The sequence below is a fragment of the Grus americana genome, chromosome 4 (assembly GCF_028858705.1).
Source record: "Grus americana isolate bGruAme1 chromosome 4, bGruAme1.mat, whole genome shotgun sequence".
Lineage (NCBI taxonomy): Eukaryota > Metazoa > Chordata > Aves > Gruiformes > Gruidae > Grus > Grus americana.
This window is the reverse complement of record NC_072855.1, coordinates 45,503,600-45,530,338: the sequence shown is the minus strand read 5'-3', so window position 1 is coordinate 45,530,338 and position 26,739 is coordinate 45,503,600. Positions and strand designations below refer to the sequence as shown.

Here is a 26,739-nt window from a genome sequence, read left to right as displayed (position 1 = left end):
CTTTGCTTTGCTAACGGCAAAATATCAAAGCTTACTGAGGGATATTTAGAGAGATGCAGGGAGGCCCGTAAATAAAACGCTGAAACACCTGTGAATAGCCCTGAATAGAAACTACAGCATGTGGTTTTTTCACTCTGTGAGAATCTGTCCCGATTTGAAGTAGTTAACAGGCTTATAAACATTTTGCCGCTAGTGCATCCTCAGCCAGGCTTTTTTAAAGCTAGCTGCTGAAATCCCTGCAAAAGGCCTCTCTGCCTTTAGCAGCCTTTCTTATCCCATTCAGCCTGAGATTCACGTGAGGAGACAATCCGTTTATCCGGTGTCGGAAGGAAAAGAGCAGCGGGCAGGGAGCCACCAGTCACCCCGGCTTCTTCCCCAAGTTACAAGCACGTCACAACTTTCTCCTCGCGCACGGTGCTATGGAGCATCATGCCGGTGCGCTAAGGGCAGACAAGCGTTGGCTTTCTGGATTTTATTTCAAGGAGATGACTGAAAGGTTGAATGAGAAGAGGGCTGGAAGTGAAACTGTGTCTAATGTCGCTGGGTCAAGTCTCATCTGCAGCCATGAGTCCCTGAAAAAATAAGTATGAGGGGGTTTTCTAGCTTTTTTTATATTGTTTTTTTAAGAATTAGAACCCGCTCACTTAGTAGCAAATTGTAGAAACCTTGCTTCCTGTCCCATCTTCTTTTAACTAATAGTTATTGCAAAGCATTGGCAAAGTAGCCTTTTTTTCCTGATATCGTTTGCATTTGCACCGTCTGCTGATAGTCTGAAAGTCCTGGATTGAAAATTTATGTTCAGATTGTTCTGTTTTATGAAACAAATTTGCCTTTTCCTTTGTCTGAAAAATTACATTTTAAGAATCAACAAAGCTGTTTTATGTCATATTTCTACATTTAGGAAGGATTAAAAACCACGAATTTAAATTTTTCTGCCTGAATTTGATGTGAAGGCCTAGTTGTTTTCCTTCATTCAGTGCGTGTGACTACTGAAGCGATGTAGAAGTTTACAAGACAACAAGCGGTGTTTTCTTGTGGGCAGTATAGTAGATGAGAATTCAAAAAAGCTGATTCTATTTTAGGAATTTGTTACAGATGCCCAGTATAATTTGGGATGAGAAGGTTTTAAAAAAATGTGCATAATACGATTGCTTCTCTTCATGTATACTTATGTTTATGTTGTAAAATACATATTGCTGGTTGTCTTTCCATGGACCACTACAAATGATCATGAAATACCTCGTATGTGCTTGCTTCTCAACAATGTGGACTTTACAGTATTGTGATATACCTTGCCATAATGTATTCTCGTTAGTGCATTGTATTCTACATATTAAATTGATACCTATATAATAGTGTACTTAGTAATCTTTATATATAGAATTTCAGTCATTTTAGTTTGAATCAGTAGGAGCAGTTGTCAAATACCCAATCTACAAGAAACTAGTTTAAAGGAATACTGTCAATCTTTCTAGCTGTAAATAGCTGCAGCTTTTAATGTTCCTGATGATTTTTAGGATTATCTAGCACTTTCATTCTAATACAAGTTCATTTAATAAGACAAAAAGCAAATCCTAGAATCAATTTTTTTTTTTTAATGTGAATACTAACAAACAAAAAAAATTGCTTTTAGGAAGAAAGAACCACATCTGAGGTAATTTGCAAGTCTAGGAAATTTATTTGATAGGGCAGCAAACGAGGAGATGTGGACACACTGAAAGCTTGGGTTTATACAAAGGCATAAAGGATATGGAGGGATCATGGGGGAAAAACAATTTTTTTAAACATCCTTGGCCTTAGAAGTGTTAAGCAAGTCTATTTACAAAGGAAAAAAGGCCCAGAAAAACTGCTGTGGATCCTAGTCAGGTACACTTGGCTGTCAAAAACGTTTGGGGAAGCAGGATGTTTGAGAGTTTTGACTTTAAAGACTCCTATGAGTTATGGCAGCTGAATCTATTTAAATAGATTTAATTTTTTGACTTAATGCTAACTTAGTTTTCCCCCCAGATAGAGGAAAAATGTGAAGAGCAAGGAGAAAGGAAGCTGAGAAGGTCCTTTTATGGGCATACGCAAAATGGAAGCAAAAACGTCACCTCACTTAGAACAAATAGAAATTGAACTGGACTCATTCTGTTCTTGGTTAGGAAACAAATTAATTTAAGTAATGTAAGCAGAGAAATGGTAATTCAAAACTTAATTGTATACACACCTACATTTACAGTGTATAGCCAACAGGAAGTAGCATGGTATGCAGAATGTTTTAATCACACGTTTAATCACACCAATAATGCATGTGTGTTTGCTAAAACAAATTTGTCTCTAGTGATAATGCATTCAATATTAAATAAATTATTTTAAATGTCTAGTGTTTATATTTAAAATAAAATATACTATATTGATCATTCCATTAATAAAAGAAAGGAGCTAGTTCTTAACATTGTCAAGTGCGAGCATCCTTTTATCAGGAAGGATATTTGTTTAGTTGCTTTTGTTAATTTACAAAATTCAGTGTGCAATTTCAAAAGCAACTGCTTTTATTATTCCATGATGGTGATAATGTACTCATGATTTGGAATGAGGTTGATGTGTCCATCATGCTAGGAATTACTACAACATACTAAATAGATATACCTAGTCTGGATATGTAGTAGCTGAACACATGCAGTAATGCTAATTCTGGAGGTGTGTGACTGTGTTGTATATGCAGGTGTATTTTGAAGTGAGACGCTACAAAAATTGCAGGGTGACTTTATTTGAAATATGAAATTACTGAGATGATTTGGGCAGTTCCCGTTAACCATTTTTTGTATAGAATTTGGGTGTTTCTTTATGGGAGCTCCCACTGGTAATGTCATCATGACAATACATAATTCTTATCCCTATGTTCGGGTTTTGTGGCAAAATGCAACCTTTTTAGCCACATGGCTTCCTTCCTGCATCTGAGTTGTAATGGACTATTACTGTTTAAAGTTATGTATTATGTTATGTATTATTTTTAATATATGAGCAATGCTATCATTTTTATTTTGTGTAGCACCTGAAGCAAAACAAAATTGTTAGTTCATCATCCTTTTAGTAATGTCTACTGGCAAGCTAATGCAAAATTAATGACATGCAGTGTGTTATTTACTTAACTTGCAGCTTCTGTCAGAGTATGTCTATTTTTATACATTACATCATCCCTGCTGCAGAACTCGTATATCCATTGGGATTTACTGTTCCATTCCCTTTGGAAGGGCTCACATTGATGTCATAACTGGATTTGTAATTGTGATTAGAATTGGAAATTCAAAGAGAAACATTGAAACTATGCAGTATTTTCTGCAACTGAAGTGTCAGTAATATTACTAAGGGGTTTTTTGGGGGTGGTTTTTTGGTTTTTTTTCAAGATATGTTACTGACACTAGGTCCTGTTTACAACTTGTAGAGTTGCCAGTAATTTATGACCACATATATGTGAAACTTTGGTTAATAATAGCATAGATTTTTCCAGAGTAGCATGAGTTTTTTGCTGTTACTGACTTGTGATGTGCTCTTTTATATTATGTAAAAGATTGCTTTTCTGAGGTGTAGGGTATAACACTAAATGTGAGGCTTGTCATCAAAGCAGAAAGTTGTTTGTGCATCAGAAAAATGAATTTTTCATAACTTTTTCCTAAACTGATTGTTGCATAATGTAAGTAAATACAAATATTGAATTTCCACTGCTTAAACTTGATTAGAGCCGAGGAAAATTAAACACCCACACATGCACACACATTCATATGTTCTTAAATATTTTTTACATAGGATATCCTCATTAGCGTAAGATTGTTCATTTAGAAACAATGTTTGCATATAAAGTACATATGGGGAAATGGGATCTGCCTGTGCATTATATTTGTAGAATACCAATACAGATCCTTTCAACACTGGCATGTCTATACAGATCAACACTGAGAGTGATAGTCCTAATGTGGACATTTGTCCACTAAAGCATGGAAGGAAGCTGTCAGTTCATTTTTTTCCCAAGCATCTGAGCCACTGTTATGTGAGCTATGCTTGACGTAGCGACTTAAAGATAAAATGATTAGTATTTGGTGTCAGTCTTTGCACAAAAGGTTCTGTTTCTGAGTACTTTTAACAGTGCTTTTGTATTTGATTTGAATCATTTAAAATAATCATTTTGCTGAGTGAATTTCAAAGCTCTAAAAAATAAAAGTAGTACTTTACATATCTTGAGCAACTAAAGAAGTATGTATAAACTGAAACATGGGAAAGATGGAATGTTCCAAGTTCCAAGAAGGCCAATAGCATCCTGGCTTGTGTCAGGAATAGTGTGGCCAGCAGGAGTAGGGATGTGATTGTGCCCCTGTACTGGGCTCTGGTGAGGCTGCACCTCAAGTACTGTGTTCAGTTTTGGGCCCCTCACTACAAGAAGGACGCTGAGGTGCTGGAGCATGTCCAGAGAAGGGTGATGAAGCTGGTGAAGGGTCTAGAGCACCGGTCTTATGAGGAGCAGCTGAGGGAACTGGGGTTGTTTAGCCTGGAGAAAAGGAGGCTGAGGGGAGACCTTATTGCTCTCTACATCTACCTGAAAGGAGGTTGTAGTGAGGTGGGTGTTGGTCTCTTCTTCCAAGTAACAAGCGATAGGACAAGAGGAAATGGCCTCAAGTTGTGCCAGGGGAGGTTTAGATTGGATATTAGGAAAAACTTCTTCACTGAAAGGGTTGTCAATTGCTGGAACAGGCTGCCCAGGGAAGTGGTTGAGTCGTCATCCCCGGAATATTTAAAAGATGTGTAGACATGGTGCTTAGGGACATGGTTTAGTGGTGGACTTGTGCTAGATTAACGGTTGGACTTGATGATCCTAAAGGTCTTTTGTAACCTAAATGATTCTGTGATTCTAAGTCCAGAAGGTGAGTTATTCTTTCACTTTCTATTTTGGATTTGCAAATACATTTACTTTTATTGGACAACTGGCATATGTTAGTTCCTCACTGGTCTTGCAGTTATCAGTTGTGAAGGGCAAAAAAACCCCAAGACTGTTTCTCCATATTTTGGAAATGTTGATGTTATAGTCATGCCTAAAGGCTCCACCAAAGACTGCAACCTATTCCAACACATTTAAACATGACCCTTCCAGGACGAGTTTTGGTGCATGAGTATCAAACGAGCTTGAGATGAGGAAGGAGGAAATTAGAGGCAATGCAAGAATTTAGTAATAAAAAAAACCAAACCTGTAACCTGCAACTCCTGGCGTCTAGTCTGGTATCATGATCTTAAACAGTAATTTGTGAAAGTAAATTAGAATGGTGATAATAAATTAGAAGTAAATTGTGTATATTTAGTTTAACATAGCTTGGATTTTCATGTGTTTGAAGCTTTGCACCACTTATAACTTTTGCTATGTGGAAACAATGCTGTAATTCCTATTTGTGAATTATTTCAAGATTTATTTTTTTTTTTCTTAAAGGTGCCAGAAGTCCTTAAAACTAAACATTTCAGAGACTGAAAACATGCTTAAGGAGTAAAGGAGTTGACCAAGGTTGTGTCTGTCATGGTACTTTAGGGAGATGCTTTGGTTTCTTTAAAAGCTGTGTTTGTTTAAAGTGAAGGAAATAGAGTTGTTACAATGGTAACTGCACATTCAATATAATGCTGTTTCTAAGCTTTTAGTTGAGACTCAGAAGCTCAAGTTGCAGATATCAGGCTTCTCTCAAAGTGCTGTCACAGCTGCTAATGAAGATGCAGCAATGTCCATTATACTTTCCAGGTAGTCTTAATCTTAAAATTTAAGCAAAATTTTGTCTTGCCCACAGGTGCTGGTTAAGAAGAAAGGTGGAATAATTTGCTTTATTTAAACACTAATAAGTCTGAGATCAAAATCTTATAATGTGTAAATCATTTCAAATTTATTGGGTAGATGTGTATATTACAGTGCCCTGGCTAGTCGTGCCAAGTCTAATTGCCGTTGTCCATGCTTGCGTCTTCCAGAAGGTGACAGTTCAGTTCAGGGAAACTAATGAGTCCTTTGTAAAGCAAGGTAGATACCTTGAATTTACTGCAAGGTTTGTGTGTAAATTCTTTCCCTCTCCTTCACCACCCTGTTAACATGCTTATGTAGCCGTACTCAGGTCACTGTGAAATGATGTTGTTCTTAGAGGTTGAGCATCCCTGAGTACTTTTTTAATTCCTGGTATTTACACATTACTGATGGAAAGAGCTTGAGGGGTTTGTTTGTTTGTATAATGAAAAAGTTTTTGTTGTTTTATGTAAGGTCTAGTCAAAATGTTAATATTCTGTTGTATGAGTAATGGGTGTTGGGAGCTGGGCTTTAGTTTTGAGTGGTTAGCCTTAATTATCTTTGAATTTTCAGATAGTAAAGTTTAGACATGCACCTGGAACAGCTGGCAGGTGTTACGTTTATTGTTGATGTGGCTGGCATAAATCTACACAGATTGTGCTCTCACTGTGCTTTGCATTATTTGTGTGTGTGTGTATGCACGTGCTAAAATGTAAAGTATTTTTCTTTTTCTTCCATTCACTTTGCTAAATTATATTATCTGTATTACTCTTGAATGTTTTAATTTGGTGAGTATAAAGGCCTGCAGCTAACTGGTTTTAAAGTCTGCAAATGATCTATGGTGCACAAAAGTTCATCTTAAAAAGATCATCTAACAGCTTTTCTGATAGTAATCTTGGAACATGAAACAGTGTAGAATCAAATTATTAGGGAGACTTAATGTGGTAGGTGCACTTCTACTTAATTTTATTTAGCACTTCTATATCTAGGTAGCTGATCTTGTAATTGCAAGGGGAAAATGTAGTGTTAAATTTGCAAAATAGGACATCTGTCAGTTGAGGGTAGTTGACTGCCTGATTGATTTGACTGGGGAAGAGGAGAGGGAATGGGCATTTCTTAGAATTCTATATTAAGGTCTCTTTATTTGAAGGATGTAATGTTGTGTTTTTACTTTTTTCCTATCTAAAACCAATTTGGTTCATTTTGCTTGATAATTATTTTAAAAGTAAGGGACAACTGAAGTTGCATGGGGTTTGTTACTGATAAAAGCAAAAGGTCTGGATAAATGATTTCTGTACAGTTGCTAGAGCCAGGGCACAAAGATCTCAAGATATGTTAGTGCGTGGTGTGTTACACAAGAGAGGATATGCAGGGGCCTGAGGAGAGAGTTCTCCAAAAAGAAAATGATCTTACACTGGTAAACTGGTTTTAGTGTTGATTTTAATTTCAAACCCCTCAAGTAGGCTCTTTGGAGAGTCTCCTTCAATAAAACTGTGGCTGGACAAAAGCAAAAGTTATTTCCTTCCAATAGACGAAGTGAATGAAAATCCTCTGTAGCAGCAACCAGCCCTTTCAAAGTTAAACTTCCTCAAAACACCAGAGATAAGTAGTTAGTTACCCCAGATGATGTCCAAATAAACATTCAAGAAGATGGACAGAAAGGACTCAACATCACATATGGTAGTAAAAATGACATGCAATTTCCACCATTATTTAGAGTCCAGAGGAGGGCCACGAAGCTGATCAGAGGGCTGGAGCACCTCTCCTGTGAGGACAGGCTGAGAGAGTTGGGGTTGTTCAGCCTGGAGAAGAGAAGGCTCCGGGGAGATCTAATTGCGGCCTTCCAGTACCTGAAGGGGCTTACAGGAAAGCTGGTGAGGGACTGTTTACCAGGGCGTGTAGTGACAGGACAAGGGGTAATGGGTTCAAGCTGAAGGAAGGTCGATTTAGATTAGATGTTAGAAAGAAATTCTTTACTGTTAGAGTGGTGAGGCACTGGAACAGGTTGCCCAGAGAGGTTGTGGCTGCCCCCTCCCTGGAAGTGTTCAAGGCCAGGTTGGATGGGGCTTTGGGCAACCTGGTCTAGTGGAGGGTGTCCCTGCAGGAGGGGGGTTGGAACTAGATGGTCTTTAAGGTCCCTTCCAACCCAAACCATTCTGTGATTCCATGATTTGGGGAATCTGGAAACCCAGTGGAGACTGGGGGTTTTCTGCCAGTCCTGTCTATGTCTACAACTTGAACAAAGTGATGAGAGTTTCAGATTCTCCCTTAAAACTTCTAAGTAAGTTCAAGGAAAACTCTTAGAAAGCATATCGTATTTACTTAAAATAAAAATACCCCCCCTCCACTACTGCCAAAATCTCCCAATGCATAAACAAACAACAAAACCAGCTAGCATTTAGAGAAGATTGGAAAAATCTGGGGTTTGTTTGTTTTTAATCCATTAATATTTTATACTGAAACATTAAATAATTGTTCCGCTGCATTGGGTGGTCTCAGATACATTCAGTTCTGTGCCAGACAATCATCCTTGCAATTCAAACATGTCAGCATATTTCAGGTAACAGGATTCAATGGGGCTGGTAAAGAGCATAACGGTCTAGAATTTGGGCAGTTAATTGACCTTAAAAAATCCCTGAGTTTTATTCTTACCTTTTTAACAGTGCAGCAGTAGGATACACATGAAAGAGGTATGCAGTTAGTTAGCTTCCATAAAGTTTTCCTGCATTATTATACAGTGAAGAACATGAAATTTTATGGGGCCTCACATAAGTGAAGAACTTGTGTCTCTGGATTCCTGCTGTGAAACTGGTACGGGCACAATGATATGTGGTGGTTTTTTGTGGTGTGGGGTTTTTTGTGTGTTTGTTTTTTGTGTTGGGTTTTGGGGGGTTTTTTTGGTGGATATTTGTTTTGGTTTTCCTTCAAGACAGTAAGGCGATTTGTATCTCAGTAGTGAACCTCATCCCCAGCAGGTATGGATGTCAAGGTACTGTTTAGATCTGGTAAAGAGGCCTTGTTAGCCCTGTATGCCCATCATTCTTGACCTTAAAAGAGTGCTTGCTTTTTTGCTTTCATGCTTCCCCCCCCCCCCCAGTTTAAAAGCAGAAAGCACATTCTCATGTTCTCTGATTTAATTAACACATTATCTTAAACTCTTGTTCTTACACCAAAGTGAGAAAATTTTATGAACATTGGGAAGAATTTCATCTATGCTGACAGACTGCATTTTTTCCACTCCTGAAGTACTGAAACAGTTAAGGAAATTAATTTGTGACTATTCTTCCAATTGAAGTAATTAATATCTCAAATTTTAATGTCTAATTCTTAACATTTAACCATGACAATATACACTTTTAAAGCCATGTTATGTACGTTAAACTTTAGGCTTGTGTAAGTAATAACCCTTTACTTGATGTAAAAACCACAGGTAAATCAGTTAAACATCACATAAAGTGACTTCAGAAGCATAAATATTATTTTGATCTTGGAAGTAAAATTAAATAAGACCATTTTAAGTGTTGCAGGAATAAAAAAGATATATTGACCTTTAATTTTTTTTTTTTGTTAGAAGCATTGTTGGATTTAAAGCATAAATAAGGAGTCCAGAGAAAAGTTTGTGTGTTCTGTTACTGTAGTGAGCCTCTGCTTAAATCGGTTTTGTAAGGTAAATAATCTGGAAATGGGACATCTTGTCATATTTGGGATGGATATCCATCAGTTATAGGTTTTCTTCATGTCTGTTCTAACATAATTGTTGTATATAAGAGAATTCGATGGCAAGTATTTTAAATGCATACTATAACTTGCTCCCATTTTAAGATGGATGGCATGCAAACAGAAAGTTTGCTGTACTGAAAACAGAGCTGTGCACAGAAGGTGACAAATGAGTCTGCCGTCAAAAGGAAGATTGGCAGTCTACGGCACATCCACCCAGCTGAGGCACCAGCCTGACTGCTCGGGGCTTGTCATTATTTTAAAGATCCGGATTATAGATTCATCTGCAGCAGCAGCTCAACAGAAGGGCATTTGTTCAAATGGTCTGTAACGTTAGTAAATGTGTTATCAAAACAGCACACATCGCTCCATTGTAGCTGTTGCTTTGGTGTTGCCAGTGCCACGGTGAACGTTGGTATAATGATGGTAATGCCATAGCTTTATGGGAAAAAAAAGTAATTTGACAAATACTATTACTTGATCAGTGTTTTGGCTAAAGTGGTATTTTAGTCATCGAAACTCACCTTGGAGAAGATATTTGGTAATTTTCCTTTATTCAACAGAGTTTTATTTAAAGTTCTCAAAGTCCTCGAGAAAATGCAAATAGAACAGGTGTGCCTGAGCAATCCCATCTCAGCCTTATGCTGATAAACTGGAACTCGCTTGCGTGGAATTGGGTCAGATGGCCAGAGATTTAAATTACTGGCAGTAAATTTGCTTAAATACATTAGAATAAGACTTTCATATTGTACGGGACATTTAAATGTGTTGTAGCATTTGGAGTGAATTACTGTTCTGGGGTTTTGGTGGTTTCAGCCAGTGTTTTTAAATCTGATGGAAGCATCAGGTTGTTATTTAGTGATCTCTCTCATAAGGATAGTGGGAGGGAGGGAGCATAAGTATTATAAAACGCAGAAGCACGCTCCTGGGAACTAAACAGTTAGGTGTCCAGTAGTGCTGAGCTTAAAATTAAGTTTTAAACCTTCATACCCTTCTAAGTGAAAGCAGGGGGTGGGAAGTAAAGATACCTGTGCCTTATGTACTCCGTTCTTGCACTCTTCAATTTAGGTGTCTATATTCCACCTACATGACTGTGTAATGTAGTCCCTTCACTGTGAATGTTTGAGACACACATAATGGTTATGTTTCTTTGCCTTATTTCTTGGTCTTTTTTCTATTTATTTGCCTTCCCTCCCCCCCCTTAGTTTTCTAGTTACTAAGAGTCATGATGTGGCAGTAAATTTCGTGACCTTGCAGTGTTCAGTTGTCTTTTGTCTAAGATTTTGAACATGAAGGAAATGGTACTTCATACTGCATTTAAAGCGAAAGGGAAAATGTGCGGATAACTTCTGGTTTTGAGGTACTTCAGGAAAAGAATGGTTTCTGTGTACATAATCTGTATAAAATATTAAGTACTGCTGTAAATAGGTGTAAGTTAAGGTGACTGCTTGAAATTGAAGATTTGAGGTAATCTGTTGTTGTAGCATTTGTCATTAACCTAAAAAGGTTAATACTCCAAGCATTGTTGACACTGCTTAGGAGAAAAATATCCATGTGTGATTACATTCTAGAATGTAAAATAGCTGAGAGGCAATACGGTCAATGCTGCTGTAGTCTGTATCAGTTTCTACCTTAAATTCAGAACTACTGTTTATGAATCCTGAAACCTGTGGGTAGTCCAAAGATGTCCTAACATTTATAGTTACTTTTGAAAGGACTTTTTTTAACGTTCTCCTCTGTGAATCATAGAGATGCCAGCTTTCTTATAAATACAATATTTTGAAAGCAGCTGGGGATAGCCCGTCATGTCCAATTACTGCACATCAGGTTTATTAACGTCTCACTTCAGTTGCCAAAAAGCATTTGCAAAAATGTCTTGCTCTCTTCAATTTTAAGTCTAAGCAAGGTGTTCTTATGTGGGTTTTGAAATACATGAGCACAACGTTGCAGTTAGGTTTTAGATAAACTATTCATACTTGTTTGTGACAGAAACTGTCCAGGATATATCGTTCTGGTGTCTGACACTGATTTAAATTCCATTAATTCTTCAGTGAAACATATAATGATTCACTGAACTTCTGCTTTAATTATTTTCTTATAAAATATAATTTATACATAACTATTTTCTGAACTGATAATGGATAGTGCATATGATTACACTGCACCCACCATACCTGGAAAGTGGTGGCAGTTGAGGAGGGAGGAATAGGGAAATGGAACCAACCATTTATTTCTTGAAATTGTTTTGACTCACAAATTGCTTCAGAGTGGTGTTTTCTTCACCTAATTACATAAATATGACTTTTCATATTTTGAATGCAAAGAGGTTTTTTTTCTATTTTGGAAACCACCAAGTTTTCGTCAGTTTGTTGCACATGAACGTCAATTAAGCTTTGTTAAGTTCGTTTAAATTTTGCATTCATGTATGAAGTACTGACTTAATTTTCGAACAGATGAGTAGAGGTGTATAGTAGTGACCAGCATAAGTAGTAAGGGAGTGTTTGATGGCATCATCATCTGGAAGTTTTGATTTCCACTACTGGTTTTGTTCATGTTTGCATGTTACTCTTCAAGGCTTATGTCACAGAAACCTAAGCTGGATTTTGGTTGGAAATACCAACTTGATGGTAAGATGCATGTTGATAGCTATGTAGGTAACGGAGTTCAGAAAGTGGTGCGCTCCCTTCCTGCGCTGGGGAGACACTTCTGTCTTGGCAGAACTTCATTTTTTCCTGACACAAGCTTAAAACCCCACACTCCAATCTGCTCACGGTGTTAACCGCAAGGCCACCGAATCAGACTCAAGAGGGTTTTAATTGCTTTGTCAGCAAGTAATATTTTTTAATTTTGTACTAGAGAGGGTTTGTCTAAGCTTCCTAGAATGAATAACTTCCGCTATTTCTGGTCAACACTTCATCAGAAAATTGATTGCACTCAGCATTAGACTGTTTTACAAGGCTTAAGCATAATTTAACATTTTTAAATCATCTGTTAGTTGTACCGGCATATTACAAAGACTTTTAAAAATTCTAAACTAATTTTTGTAATTCAATTGTTTAAAGAATAACTCATCTTTTAGCGTATACTAGAACACCAAGGGTACAAGTGTCATTAAACTCTCATAAATGTAAATATATTCAATTTAAAATGTGCTGTGTATGACGTGTTGTCCTTAGAATAACTGTGCAAGAAATAGACCAGATATTTCAGAATCTCTTCTTGCTTTACTAGAATTCATTTCCACTAATATTTATAGCCTCATTTACTAGCAGTCATTGGCAGTACCGAAAGAAATCACTGTGTAACAAACTAAACTCATAATCAGTGGACATGTTATTTTGGTGGAAGGCAGCTGCGGATTGTGTGACATAATATTCCATAGTATTCATTTTTTCCTGTGTGTTTATGCCTGTGTAACAACTGTTAAGTCTTTTATTTTCTATTGTTCTTGTTAAAAAAAGAAAAAAAGACTTTGAAGTTACTTTAAGCACAGATGGTCTCTGATTTTAAAGAACGTGTTGTAAACGTGTTATAGAGAACTGTAGTAAAGTTGAAGCCTAAAGGAAGAGTGGCGTGTTCCTGTTTGCCCTGGCTTGCTCTCCCCCGTGCCGAGCAACGTGAATTCGTGGCACTTAAGATGCACGTCGTATTAGGCTGACAATTAGTTTATTGCTTGAGCGTGTTCCCCGTGGCGTTTCAGCTCCTCTGCAGTATGATGTTGCTGGTATAGTGGTATAGTGTTAAATGGGAGTGACCGGGGAAATTTCCGAGTTTAAGATGTAATTACAGTCAGAGAGGAGAATTATAAAAGCCATATGTATGTCAAACTCTTCCAGATCTTGCATCCCCTTTTGTTTTTAGTGGAATTTGTGTGTTCGGTGTGCAAGGAGAAGCAGGAGCTATCCTCAGAAAGACTTTAAATGCTGCGTTAAAGGGTTCTGGACGTTTACCTGCCACAGCCCCTGGGCGCCTGAGGCCTGCGTAGCGGTGGAGCTGCTGAAAATCTGAGCGAGCTCGTCAAGTGCACTGTTTATAAATACTTGATAACCATGTTTACAGCTCTGCAGCAGCACTCTTTTGGGTGGGGGAAGAAGGGAGGTGATGTCAAACCCTCTGCTTGATCCTCATCTTCATGAAAAGTCGTGTTCAGTTCAGGATTTGCCGAGGTAAACGTGGGTCCTTATTCCCACCCTGACTTCAGTGATATTCTTAGGAGCCAGCAGCGAAGGGATCCCTCCCCTCTGGGGCTGCCTTGATCTTCAGAGGCTGATACCAGATACAGGCAAGAGCTTGCTGTTTTATCTGCATTGTCCATCTCTACCTTAATGAGTGAAATGGTTAAGTATCCGAGGGGGCGAGCCTCAAGGAATGTGTCTTCCATTTGACTTGAATATTTCGGTGGATAAAGGGAGAGGGAGGGAGAGGAGAGAGAAATCCACTTACATCACTCGAACTGCATTGAGTGTGTGCCTGTGTGCAGGTTAAGAGACAGACTACAGTGTCTTTGCTTTCTGCAGGAAGCAGCAATGCCGTTTGTATCCTAAGAGGAATTTTTTATTTAGAAAAGGAAGCATTCTTTCTACCCAGGAAATGGCTTTCCTTGTGCGTTGCTATGCCAACTGCCTGCAGCCATGGTCTTCCAAAGTAAGCACAATAACGTAATTATATTGGCGTATTGCATTCAGACTCATGATTCTCTGGGTTTGTGTGTGTGTGTGTGTGTAACTGTGTTGTATTTTCGTTGCTGACTCTTTGGGCAGTAGACGTGCTTGTCTTGATTGCGAGGAACAGGCATCATAAAATTAAATGTCCATCAATGTCATGCTGCTAAGATTAATTGTGCAAACTTGGTTAGCTGAGTGGAACAGAGATCACTGGTCACTACTCTGTCAGCATCATTAGCAGCTAGGGGAGGAGGTCCCTATTCGCGTGCTCTGCCCTGATTTTGGGGGAGTGGAGGGTAGTGCTGGAGCGGGGGGGGAGGCTGCGTGTGTGAGTGTGTGTGATTGCAAATGAAACAGGAGTATTAACAATGCTTGGCTGAATGCTGGAGGCTGGTTCCTGCACCCTCACTAATATAATACTGTATTAAGCCTTTTTGAGGGAGTCTCTGTGCAGTCAGCCATTTTAGCTTTTTTCCTCCTTTTTCTTTTCTTCCCATTCCTCAGGCTCAGGGAATGGTTTTGTTTCCTCGGATGAATGCTGGATATGTAGGGTTTCATCAGGCTCTGTACGTCCTGACATGCTTAGACTTTCAGTGTTACAAAAATGGAGACTAACGCGTCGTTTGGATTGCTGCTCTGCACTACAAGTGCGAGGGGGGTTTTGAGCTTACCAATAGTGACACTTTTAGCTCCAGCTTGGTTTCCCCCCCTCCTCCTCTTTTTAATTTAATGCCGTGGAGGGTGACTTGCCATCCATAAGAAATTGGTACATGATGTGTAAATTCAGTTCAGCTTATGTTTCTTCATTATGAAACCACTTGCAATCCCAGCTAACCATGGAGTTATGGGCCAGCAGGAGAAACACTCAGTAAGTATTGCAAATTCTGTTTCTTCTATCAATAACCTGTCACGGGCAAACTGCATGGAGATTGAAACTGCTTGTCGTCCTGCTCACGGGCTTTCCTGCTTGTGAATTTAATAGTGGGTTTTGGGGGAAAGCTGTACCTGAGGAGGCATTAGAGTCGGTGGCTGTATTTAAGATTGTTTTTAGCTTAGAAAAGGCAACTCTGTAGGTTCTTCTTGAATGTTAAAAATTTACTGAGAAAATGCTGGCATACAATGGGCAAAAAGCTACGAGCATTCAGCTAAAATTGTTATGCATTTGTTAAAACTTTAAAGAAATACTCAAGCTGTATAACAAGTAATATAATTGTAGGTAGTGATAAGAATAGATTTATTCTGTCTAGTGTATGGTACTAGTGTGCTGTTGCCTTGTAGCATGGCGTTTAACATCTGTGATACACTTATGCTCAAAATGCAGAAACTGTTAGTAAAACACGGAATGAACAAAAGGCGTAAGTACTGATGCTTTCTAATTGATCCCATGAGTCAGCTACACCTTTGTCATGCTTTAATCCCATAGGCTGCCTGTGTTTATTGTTTGGGAAAAATGCATTCATAAGCAGAAGAGCAAACATTATTTAACAGGGCCTCAGGTGTCAGGAATTAGAAATTTAGGTTTTACATGATAAAAAGATTCTAGAAGTATAGATTCTTATGGCTTGGTAAACACGTTTAAATCTTCATGCTAGATTTTATATGGTGCAATGTAATTTTCAATCTGACAATTTGTTTCTTGAAAAGATATTTATATATATGTTCTGTGCATACTGTGTGTGTTAGAATGTGCGTGGGAATATGTACAGTATGTTCAGCGTATACAGCTAAGAATCGTAAGTATTGGGAAGATGTGATAGCAGGAACTTTTTAAAGGAGGAACACTGCCTTCAAGAATTCAGTTTGTATAGAAATACAGAAACTAATCTAGAAACATTTCAGAATGTGTCTAGTTGATTTTTCTTATGCATGTAGCAGACATATCACAGTTTCTTGTTGTAGACTGTTTTGTTCTTTTCCCTTCTTCTTAATTACATTCTAAGAATAAAGGAGTTCATGTTACCAAATCATTTGGTGTTCATGAAATATTTAGAACTTAATCTAAAAAAAAAACCCAACTCCTTTCTTTCTGAAACTCAAGTACTGAAGAAGCTGAAATAGAATAGGATACCTTGACTTTGCAAATTGGAATAAAATGAGAAAGCTGCATATGTGTTGTTTTTTCTACTCTCCAAAGAATGTTGATGAAAAGTTCTAGGTTGATTCTGGCAACACAGCTTCTAAACACATATATATTTATATAACGTGTATTTATGTAATATAAAAAATAATTGCTTATAGGTAAAGGAAAAAAAATTAACCTGGCATTTTAGAGACTCTACGTTATAAGCTCTGTCATATTTCAGTTGTATTACTTTGAGTTAATTAATCACAGAGATAAATTCACTCTCTAGACCAAAATGTAGGAATAATAAAAGGGAGAAAGTAAAAGTATGACTTTACAAGAAAATTAGTTTACCTTAAGAAATGTTCATATATGTGCAAGAGAAAGAAATCATACTTTGACATAGGGCTGGCATGCAATTGCAGATTTTGCATAAACAAAAGTGATAGTTTAGAGTTTATATATAAATTTAAAATGAAACTGTTAGAACACAATGTAGCTCAAGAAAAAAAACCACTTTGGCAATGAAACTTTTCCATGGTTGTTCTCCAGGTAGAGGTTATTTTGCTTGGAAAATGGGACTGAAAGATGTGAATTCTTGGTAGAGAGGGAAGGGAAGCTTGGAGTTTCAAGGTATACAGGCTTTGTCTTGCTTTGCCTAAAAGGAAGACTTATTGAATTAATCCTTTTTGGTGATGAGTTATTTTCATGCTAGTATATTTCCAGAATCCTAAATGTTTTATTGATATCTGACTTGATCTTATGTCAAGGAGAGAGCCTAAATTTCTTCTGTGACATCCCCATCTAGAGTCTCACAGCTTGATTTGCTGGGACAGTCTAGAATTGAATGCAAAAATCTCCTGTGCAAAGTTTCACGAAGTTCTGTAAATTAATTTTACTTCATGCTGGTAAATCTTAATTTCACACTAGTTCAGTTGAGGAATGAGGGATATGGGTGAAATCTACCCTTCTGTGAAAATGGTGTGCAAACTGACCACTATGTTCATCATTGTGAAAGTGGAGCAAGGAAAAGTGAAAAATTGTGTTGCATTTCCTAGATTACTTAATAGAAGAAATAAAATCAGCAGCATCAATCAAGTGTACTGGTCCCACCTGTCTCATATTTCATAAATTGGAAGAGTCTGAAGGAGTGCTACGGACTCCTCTCTGAAGGTGTTCATCCTTGATACACAACTGAAGGCGATGTTCCTTGATACACAACTGTTGTCATCTACTGAACAGGGAGTAAAAGTTTGCTCTGAGTGAAAGAAGGCAGAGAAATGAAAACTGGATTGTTGAAAAAGTGATTCTGCTTAGTTCTTGTCTTTAAAGTACTCAACCAGATTTCATGTAGTTCAGTAGGTTTGCTCTATTTGGCTGTATCCTTGCTGGTCTTAAGAGTCCTCTCAACTAGCTTTGTAGTGCTCATTATGATTTTCCTAATCTTAAATATTAGGAGGATGAGTGATGGTCATTTTGTGGATGTTGAAACAACTGTCTCTTGAAGTGTTTCACACATCACATGTATACCTGCTTTATTATGTGGAAAAATCACACAAAGATCTAGCATATGAAGGTTCCCACAGTAGACTCGGGCCTTTTAGAATGCTATCTTTCCATCTCATTTCTCCTTTTTCCCTTCTGTGTGGTGTCTGTAGGAACTTACTTAAGGTTATTTAAAAAAAAAAAAAAAAAATTGACAAGTCTAATGGCCTTTAAAAATGTGACATGAGATGCATAGTTCTTTCATGACTGTGTAGTGATTAACAACAACTCGTGAATTGCAGGGTACATTGGAGTGACTTATGCACAACCTGTAAGAAAGGATAAGTTAGATTTTTACTTCGGGTATTATTGAAACAAAGTCTGCTAATAAAGCATAAGTTTCACTGCTAACCCAGTGACTCTCCTTTAGGGATCATGTAGCTACTACAGTCTTTTGATGTGCTTGACCTGTCTTGAATTACTGAAAAATATTGAAAGCAATAAGTCAAATCTTTGGCTTGTTCTTACCATATTTTTGTTCACAAAGATTTGTAGTCCTGTGTGAGAGGCCCCCTCACTCTCGGGTATGAGAAGGAAATGAGTGGTATTTTGAGGAAAAGTCTCGAGTGGTAATTGTTCAAATACGGTTATTTTAGTTTGTTGATATAGTAAGGGTGTGGGTTGGCATGCTTTCTTATGAAATCTAGAACTATACAGAATAAGCATAATTTTCTGGAAGAGACCATCAGTACTGTTTTATAACTCAGACAATGAACGTCACCCGGGATAGTTTGTTCTTTGAGTGAGCATCACACTGCACTAATAATGCATGTGAAAGAGCTACGATGAAGTGATCAGGTGGGTATGCTTGGTAAGGTGAACAATCTGAGGTGGCATCATACCTGGATATTTTTTATGTATATATAGATGTATCGGGGGTGGGGGGGGACCAAAAAAAAAGATGTATGAAAAAGAACTCCAACTAGGTAGTAACCTGTTAGCAACTGTAGCTGCTGATGGTTGTGATTTTGTTCATCTTAATGAATTACATTGCACTGGGACTTGATACAGATTTTTTTGTCGTTGTTAGACACCTTTATTGCTTGTTGAAACCAGATTTCTGTTTTGCCCCCTTCTTATTATTCCTTTCCTTCTAATTTGTATATTTTGAAAAAAAAATCCTCTCTGAAGACCAATAAAGGAGTTGCGGATTTTTCATGTGATTAGGAAATGTATTTCGCTTCTTCATAGATGCATTGTGATACAGCCTTTAATTACATGACCATGTATCTTCCACAAGATTCATCTCAAGATAGATAGCTCTGGTTTAATGAGCAGCTGTTTGATATTTTGCAATGGCTTTATGGCTCAAATGGCCAGGTTGTGTTTATGGCGTACTATTCAAGTCCTGCCCAGAACATGAAAGCATTAATTTATTTTTTTGCTTCTGTGGCTTTTTTTAGGTGTTTGTAACTACAGTGTTCATGTGATTCATTAAAGTAGTGCAGGGGGACAGGTTATCTTCATTTTTCAGGTAGCTCTGCTAAAGCAAATCTTTGGCAAAAAGTAAGGACAGAATTTTGAGAACTTAAGATGCTTATTTCTCAGCATAGCTAGGCCTAAGTAAGTGTTCTGAGTATGGATTTTGTTACTTGAATTTTCTGTGTATTGGCCCAGTTCAGACACCTATGGCCTAATGATTGCCTGAAAGGTTGATTTCAAGTGACTTGCCTGGCATCCTACCAGAGATCTGTGGTAGAGACTGGCTAAATTCCTGTTCTCCAGGACAACATTTAACTGCAGATTTTCTCAAAAGCTCATTAATAGAAAAATTTGGGTCATTTCATAGGAATGAGAGCGAATGCATTAGTGACCTGTAGAGATGGCAGTGAAAACATCGTTGGCACATAGGAGATGTCCTGCCACCTTTCTGTTACTATTTCAATGCCTGGGGATTGCACAACAAATTTAAAAGAAAAAAAGAAGAAAAAAACCCAAAACAAACCCACACCAAAAAAGCCACCATCTATATGTATACTGTGTGTGTGCGTGCACACAAAACTGCTTTCTCTACCTTCTTAAGAAGTAGCTGGAATTTTTCCAGGTCAGCATGGATAGTTGCCATAGAAGATGTCACAGCAGGGCATTTCTTTAGCAAGTTTGACATAGGAAAAGATCGGGCCTCACAATGAGAATTAGGAAACTAACATAATCAATATTACCAGTTCTGGTTTATGTTCCAAAGCGGCCAAATTTAGTGGTGGTCTTAGAGTGCTATTTATGATGGTGTACCCTGAAATGTGTCATTATAATACAGATGTGAACCTGAAAAGGAAAGTCAGCTTCTTTCAAAATTCTATTTTGAGACCAACAGACTAATACAATTTATCATTACTAGGCACTCCTGCCTGATTTTCAGGCATGCTGAAAATCCAGCAAAAATTGAGAGCTCCTGATAATCAACAATTAAAAAACCACCAAAGTCAACCAACCAACAACCCCTAAAACCCAACACAAAACCCCAACCCAAAAAATACCAACAAAACAAAAAACTCACAAAAAAAAGGCCAAAGCTCAAAGGAAACAAAAAACCCTAAAGCCCTTAAGGTACTGTAGATTTGTTCCTGATTCTATAAGTTAATAAAGACAGAGGAATAATAGAAGCTTTATAAATGGGTATGGATAATGGAATATGTTGTGCTAAGTAGCGTAGGTTAAAAATACCAGGGAATTTTGAATATGCACATAGAGTAGCATGAAGTCCATTGTAACTAGAAGCAGGCATAGTCAGCTAAGGAAATCCTGTGTCTCCCTACCTCAAGTTAATGCTTCCGTCTGCAAAATATTTGCATGCCCTTGCAGAATATTGGCTCGAGAGTTTTAAACAGTGGTATTTATGCTTGTACTTAAACAATTTCCAAGTGCATAAACCTAACCGTTTAGCAAATGGACCTGTAAAAATATGCCAGCGAGATGAAGTAAGTTAGATTTTTTTTTATTTCAATTTTAATTATGTAAGGCAGGGAATCTCAGACAGTGATATGCAAAGAAATATGTAGCTTATGAGAGGATTAGAAACTGCTGCAGTTGTGTCGCTTGTTTTTGCAGTTGTGACTGCTGCTACTGCTACTCCAGTACGCAAAAACAAGAGGAAGTGTCTTATGTTCTGTATCTGCTGCTGAGATGACCTGAAGCTCGTCTACAAAATACTACTTGATAGCTTTACAGGTTGTCTGCAAAATCAGTGAAATGTCAAAAGATAATGACACATGATTTAACAATATGAGCATTAGGAACCATGTTTTCTAATTTGTGAACTAGAATTGGATAAACATTTAAACTGTGTTCAAACAATCAGCTCTCTGGGATATGAATGATGTTAATACTGGAAACTCTAAAGAATAATTTTTTTTTTTTAAAGCCTATTTAAAGTTTGATTTTCTTCAACTGTCTTAGATGGTTTTTATTCCCTGGTGTATTCTAGTCTTTAAATTACTACAAATTAGTCATAAACAGCATCCTTGATGTTTGAAAAGCTGAACTAATTTTACTAACCCTTTCATAAATACACAGTGGTGTGATTTTTTTGTCTGACTGAAATAAATACAAGATTTTCAGGATCTCAGGGTTATTTTATTAAAGTCCGATACAATTTTTTTTTATATCCTAGTTGCAACAGCAAATACATAACTAGATGATTATTTTCACTTACTATTATTGATGCATTCTTCTTCGCATTCTCTAAATTTAAAAATTAATGGAAATAGAAGAAGAAAATCTCGATAGTAGGGTATTTTATGCAGGTAAATGTAATAGTGAAGCAGTGTTTCTGGTGTTCTTTATTGCCAATGGATGACAAGTACTACTGACTGTGAAGACCCTACATGAGAAGTATAGTTAATGTTAAGGATTTGAGAAAAGTGAGAGATTAATGTCTTGAGATTTACCCTTGACCAAAGAACCTTGCAGCTGCCACACTTCATTTTCGATATTGTATTTAAGTCTGGTAGTGAAGGAGTCTCCACTCAGTGGGTTACTTGTGAAAGCTGATCCTATGCCCAGGAGCTGCAACTTAGAGGAGTGTTTGTCATTCCTTCCTAAACTCTGTGTTTGTATGGGGATACTAGAAGGGCAGAGAAGGACAAGAGATTGCAATGCTTTTATGTGGGTGATGTTGAAGGTAAATAGCCTTATGTTAACATAGCACCTGACCCAAATAGTGCTGCTACTTAGTCCCTCATATATCTGAGATATCAGGGTGGAGATGAGCTATTGCCTAATTTTATTTTTTTAATGTTTTGTTGTTTTGCTCAGAAAAGATGCAGGATTGCAACCAATTGCATTTGGTGAAATGACTGGAAGATAGGGTGAAATTTTATGTAGGTGATGTTTGTAATTTGCACTTGGAATACTAGACTTGCTTATTAGACTGGTGCAGTATGGTAATATGCAAGAATGTGGATCCAGCCTTTGGCCAGAAGGTTTCATCTGTCTTTTGGGGTTGCTCTCACTGCAAACGTGAAGCTTGCTACCATGAAGCAACTTTACAGTATTTAGCTAACCTGGCATTCCTTCTCTACTTAGCCTAAACCTTAAGCTGGTCAAAGAGCTAAAAATAAGGGCATCAGTCTTTTTGTGATCCATGGTCTCCATTGCAAATGTTGGAGCACGAATCCCAGTACGTCTACCTTCTGATACCTTATTTCAGCTGCCCCAGGGTTGGTTGGTGACCAAGTGAAAACATTGCTGATGCTTGGTAGCAGTAATGCTCCTCTTGTTACCTGCAGTTACCTGATCCTTAGAGGTATATGGACAGCCAGGGAGGAACCACATTGTAAACCCAGACAATAACCCAGTGGTCAAATTCCTCAACCTGTGATTTCTTTCACTCAGTCTATAAATATTGCCTCATTTTATCTGACTGCAGCCTGTCAGCTTGCTTGCTTATAAGCACAGGCGCTGTGCGCTGGGTCATTTGCACACACCGACTGGGTAGGATTTATTAGTTTATAGCTTGACTCCAGACTGTGACTTTGCATGTAAGAAAAATGGATTAAAGCTTTTTTTTTTTCTTCCTCTGAAGAATGATTTCATAAAAATGACATCGTGCTATTTTGTAGGTCTGCTCCCTTTGTATATTTAGTCATGTTGGCTTGCTTTATATGCTTTATAGTTAAAAATAGGCTTTTACTGTTCTGTGCTGCTGTTATTCCTGCAGAGCCAGGAGAATGGGAGCTGGGTTGTGCTGTTAGGACTCCATCCACGGCATTGTTTCCTAAATGCCGATCTGCTGCTGTGCGCCTGCCAACCTACCGAATGCTGCAGGAGTTACATGAGTGTCAGGAAGGTCTGACGTGGGATGATTTGAAAGGGCATGGTAATGCCTGAAAAAGAGAATATGGTTGTGGAACTGGACCAAAAATTAATCCTGGTAGTGGGATCGATGGCCTGAAAACGGGAGGATGAAGGACATTGTACTGGAAAACTGGGTGCATTTGGTTGTGGTTGAAAGAAATAATCAGTCTAGGTTTTGGGAAATCTAAACAGACTCATGGGAGTTATTTCTTAGTTGGCTATATCCTAGGTTTGCTGAACCATCAGCCCTGTTCTCATTTTAACCCAACTATGATTTTGTGCTCTTGATTTGTTTTTTTTCCTCCTTATATGTAAGCAGCTAAAGGCACTTCAAAACTTGCATTGTAGAGTGTCTGCCTCTGCTGCTTCACTGGTCAGCGTACAGCTTGACCTCCAAATCTTAATGTATTCCTGATAACGAGCTAGAAAAAAACCCCACAAAACTCTTCCAAATACTTGGCAGGCAGTAGCTCTTTACTCGTCTAGATTGCTCAGAAAAGAGCCAGATGTCAGACTTGGATGTGTCTCCCTGGTGTGCTTGCCTTTTCAGTTTTGACCCACATCACCAGTGCATTTTTAGCTAGGTTTTTTGGTCTTTGAATAAGATGATGACTATAGGGGGCTTTTGTTTGAAATAGCCATAAATAATGTAGAAGGATCTTTTTTCTGTTGTCCTCAGTTTTAAGGAACCACAAGGAAAAGGAAGATGCATGAATTTATGGATTTCTGTAAAGTGTCCTACTTAATTATTTAACTCCGCGTCTGGAAATGGTGGTCCACTGAATTTTTTAAGGCAACAGAGAAGACTCGTACTAATTCTTTTAAAAGTGAAGCTGTTCACAGCTGTAAGAGCAGAATAAAAAGCAAACTAAAATGAAAACAGTGTTAGTTTCTGTGAATGACTGTAGAAGCCTGTGTGCTAGGTGTACCTCTCCTTGCCTGTTGGTGAATGACTTCTGCAAACATTTTTCTGTTGTCTGACTCCAGGAGTTTCTGTCCCGTTCAGTCTTGCTCGTTTCCAAAACAGGAGGTTGTTTTAGTTGCTAATTTTTAATTTTTTTATTTAGTTTTGGGAGAAGATGAGAGATTTCTTGCACTTCAGAGCAAAGGATTTCAGATATTTCTGGGTAGCAGAGAGTTTCCAAGGTCCCCAAATACAGCTGTGGTTCCTAAATAAATGTATACTGAAGTGTAGTTTCACAAACAGTGGCGTCCATGTCAGCAGTAGTATACAGAAAATCTAGTTATCTACCTCTTTCCTGTTGAAGGAAGAGGTTGTTTAGACAGTTAAATGTCATTCCTACACCTGCCACTTCCATTAGTATTGTACATTACTATTCTTTCTTCCCTGGTACCCAGGGAAAACTAAATTTAGGAATTCCTGAGTTAGAGTAATACGATTTTTTTTTTTTAAGTGGAGGTTCAATGTTCCAGCTGGTGTTTTATTCAGTTAAGCATGCAGAGATAACATATTTAAATGTAGTAAATGACTAAAACATCTACCACTTTTCTGAAAGAAAGTAACCTTCTTAATCTCTTGCACCATGGGGTGTTATAGCAAAACCCATTCTAGTGCTGTCATAAATCAGCAATTAAGATTTGATTCTCAATTTTTCTGGTTATTGCAAGGTGACCTAATGCCGTGGGTGATGTACATGCACACACACTGGGTCTCTATAGCTTATCTTCTGGTAGGTGGGAGAAAAACCCATAAACTTCCCTGATTGTTTTTGCAGTTATTGGTCCTGGTATTTCCAGCTGATTTCTGTGCTGCTTATTTTTTCTGCAGCTTGGTAATCTCTGATTTCAAATCCCTTCCTAAATAGGCACCAATGAAATATTTCATGGTGTCAACAGAATATATAAGTTGCTACATGAATTGTGGTTTTTAGTATGCTGTTGACCTAAGGCAGGAAGGTAAGGGATGATTTAAAATGTGTGTACACCTACCCGCACAGACACAAATAGATAAATTTCTGGAAGTCACATCTGAATGTCAGGATTTTAAGCAGAATGACATGGTGTTTCAATTCAATTGACAATGAATTGACCAGCAGCCTTGGTTTTAGCAGGCACCGTGTAGGGTCGTTGTGTTTTGCTTCATCATTGAAGGAAGCTGGAAAACCATTACCTTGTAAATATGTTGTTGTAGATATTTGGAAAAATTAGGTGATTAAAACAAAAAATAAAGCTACTTGAACTTAGCATTTGATATTGTCCAAAATTTTCATTAATTTTCTTTTGTTATCATATGAGGGGAAAATGTAAATAAAATAATGTAGCAATTAAAGCTGGGAATGTTATAGCAACATTCACTGCTGTTATGTTGCTATGGCATGAGTACAGTTGCACTTTCAAAACTTATAAGTAATAAATCATAGATAAGGTAAAATCATACTATTTTAAGATTTTTGCAACATTAGTCATGTATAAAGGGAAATACTTGTCATTTAAAAATATTTTGAGTTGTTGCTGTGCTATTCTTGTTATCCAGAAAAATAGCGAGACATTACATATATTACTTTATAATACAAATATGAAACCTCTTTGCTGTCTGTACAGCAGTCTCAGAATTAGCATCTATAAGCTGTCTTTCAAAAATCACTTTATTCTAAAAATATCATCCTCATTTTAAAGCAGAATTATTTGCCTTCCTTTTTTTTTTTTTTTTAATTTCATATCATTATTTCAAAATGCTTACTGTTATGTAGTTAAGAATCTCAAAACTTTCTGGTAATACACATTTTTACTTTATATGAAAGAATGCTACAATCAGAACATTCTTAAAAACAAGGTTGAGCAAGTACTTTGATAGCCTCTTGTGTGTTGAGAATATGCATCCTGCAATATTGTGTTTCTTCAGTTTTTGCTTGAGGTGAAGCAAAAGTGTGCGTCTTTCATTGTCAGACAAGGAAAATAGAGGAAGTTTCCATTGTAGAGCAAGCACATGGAAAACATGTAGTTGCAGTGCATGATTTCTTATTTGGAGCCAGTCATTAGCAGAAGAAATCATACATATTCCTTTCCTGTTGCTTAAGTTACTGAAAAGCAGAGTTGTGGCATTAGGAAAAAACCAACCTCACCCACTTTTCTCATGAGCAATTCCTTGATACTATAAAGCAAAGATAATCATTTAGTTAAAACTCTAAGGGTGGCATTGGCATCAAACATAAAAAAAATAATCTGTTTAATTGCTTATGAATTGTCATGTCTCTATTTAAATTTTCATCCAATTTCTTTCAATTAATTTGGTACTTTATAGAGGTAAGACTCAGTGTACAGATGGAAGTCTCTGGTGTTTGCATCTGTGCACAGCAACTCCCCGCGTATCTATAGCTTTTAAAAATATTTTCCTTGGAAGCGTACAGAATACTTAAATCTTTACCAAGAAGATACCAATAAGAAAAATCTAAAATGTTATGATGTTAATGATGTTGATTTTTGTCTTTTTTCCTCCTTTGGTTAGTATGCTTATGAATGATAAAGTATATAAAAAACCAAAAAACAGGCTAGCTTCAGATTTTTCTGCTTGGAGGAGTGACATGGATCTGGAAGGGATTTTCTGGGTCACTGCCATCACACACTGTTGCACAGCATGTTCATAACTTTGTCTAGTTTGGGTTTGAAAGCCTTCTCTACCACAGCTCCTGTTGAGCTTGGTTTTGAGGATC

The 26,739-nt window shown here is 37.5% G+C and overlaps 1 protein-coding gene across 9 annotated transcripts in view; it reads left to right on the top strand.

Annotated features, from left to right (window-relative positions):
- Window positions 1-26,739, top strand: part of RAPGEF2 (Rap guanine nucleotide exchange factor 2) — a 192,404-nt gene that overhangs the window by 107,507 nt on the left and 58,158 nt on the right. For 2 of the 9 annotated variants that reach the window (XM_054823762.1, XM_054823763.1), the window contains exon 1: window positions 14,531-15,034. The exons of 6 other annotated variants lie outside the window; for them this stretch is intronic. In XM_054823762.1, the coding sequence (XP_054679737.1) occupies window positions 14,975-15,034 (60 nt within the window). In that variant the 5' untranslated portion in view covers window positions 14,531-14,974. Of the gene's footprint in view, window positions 1-14,529; window positions 15,035-26,739 lie in introns of those variants that run through there. One more of the 9 variants, XM_054823765.1, reaches the window with a different exon arrangement.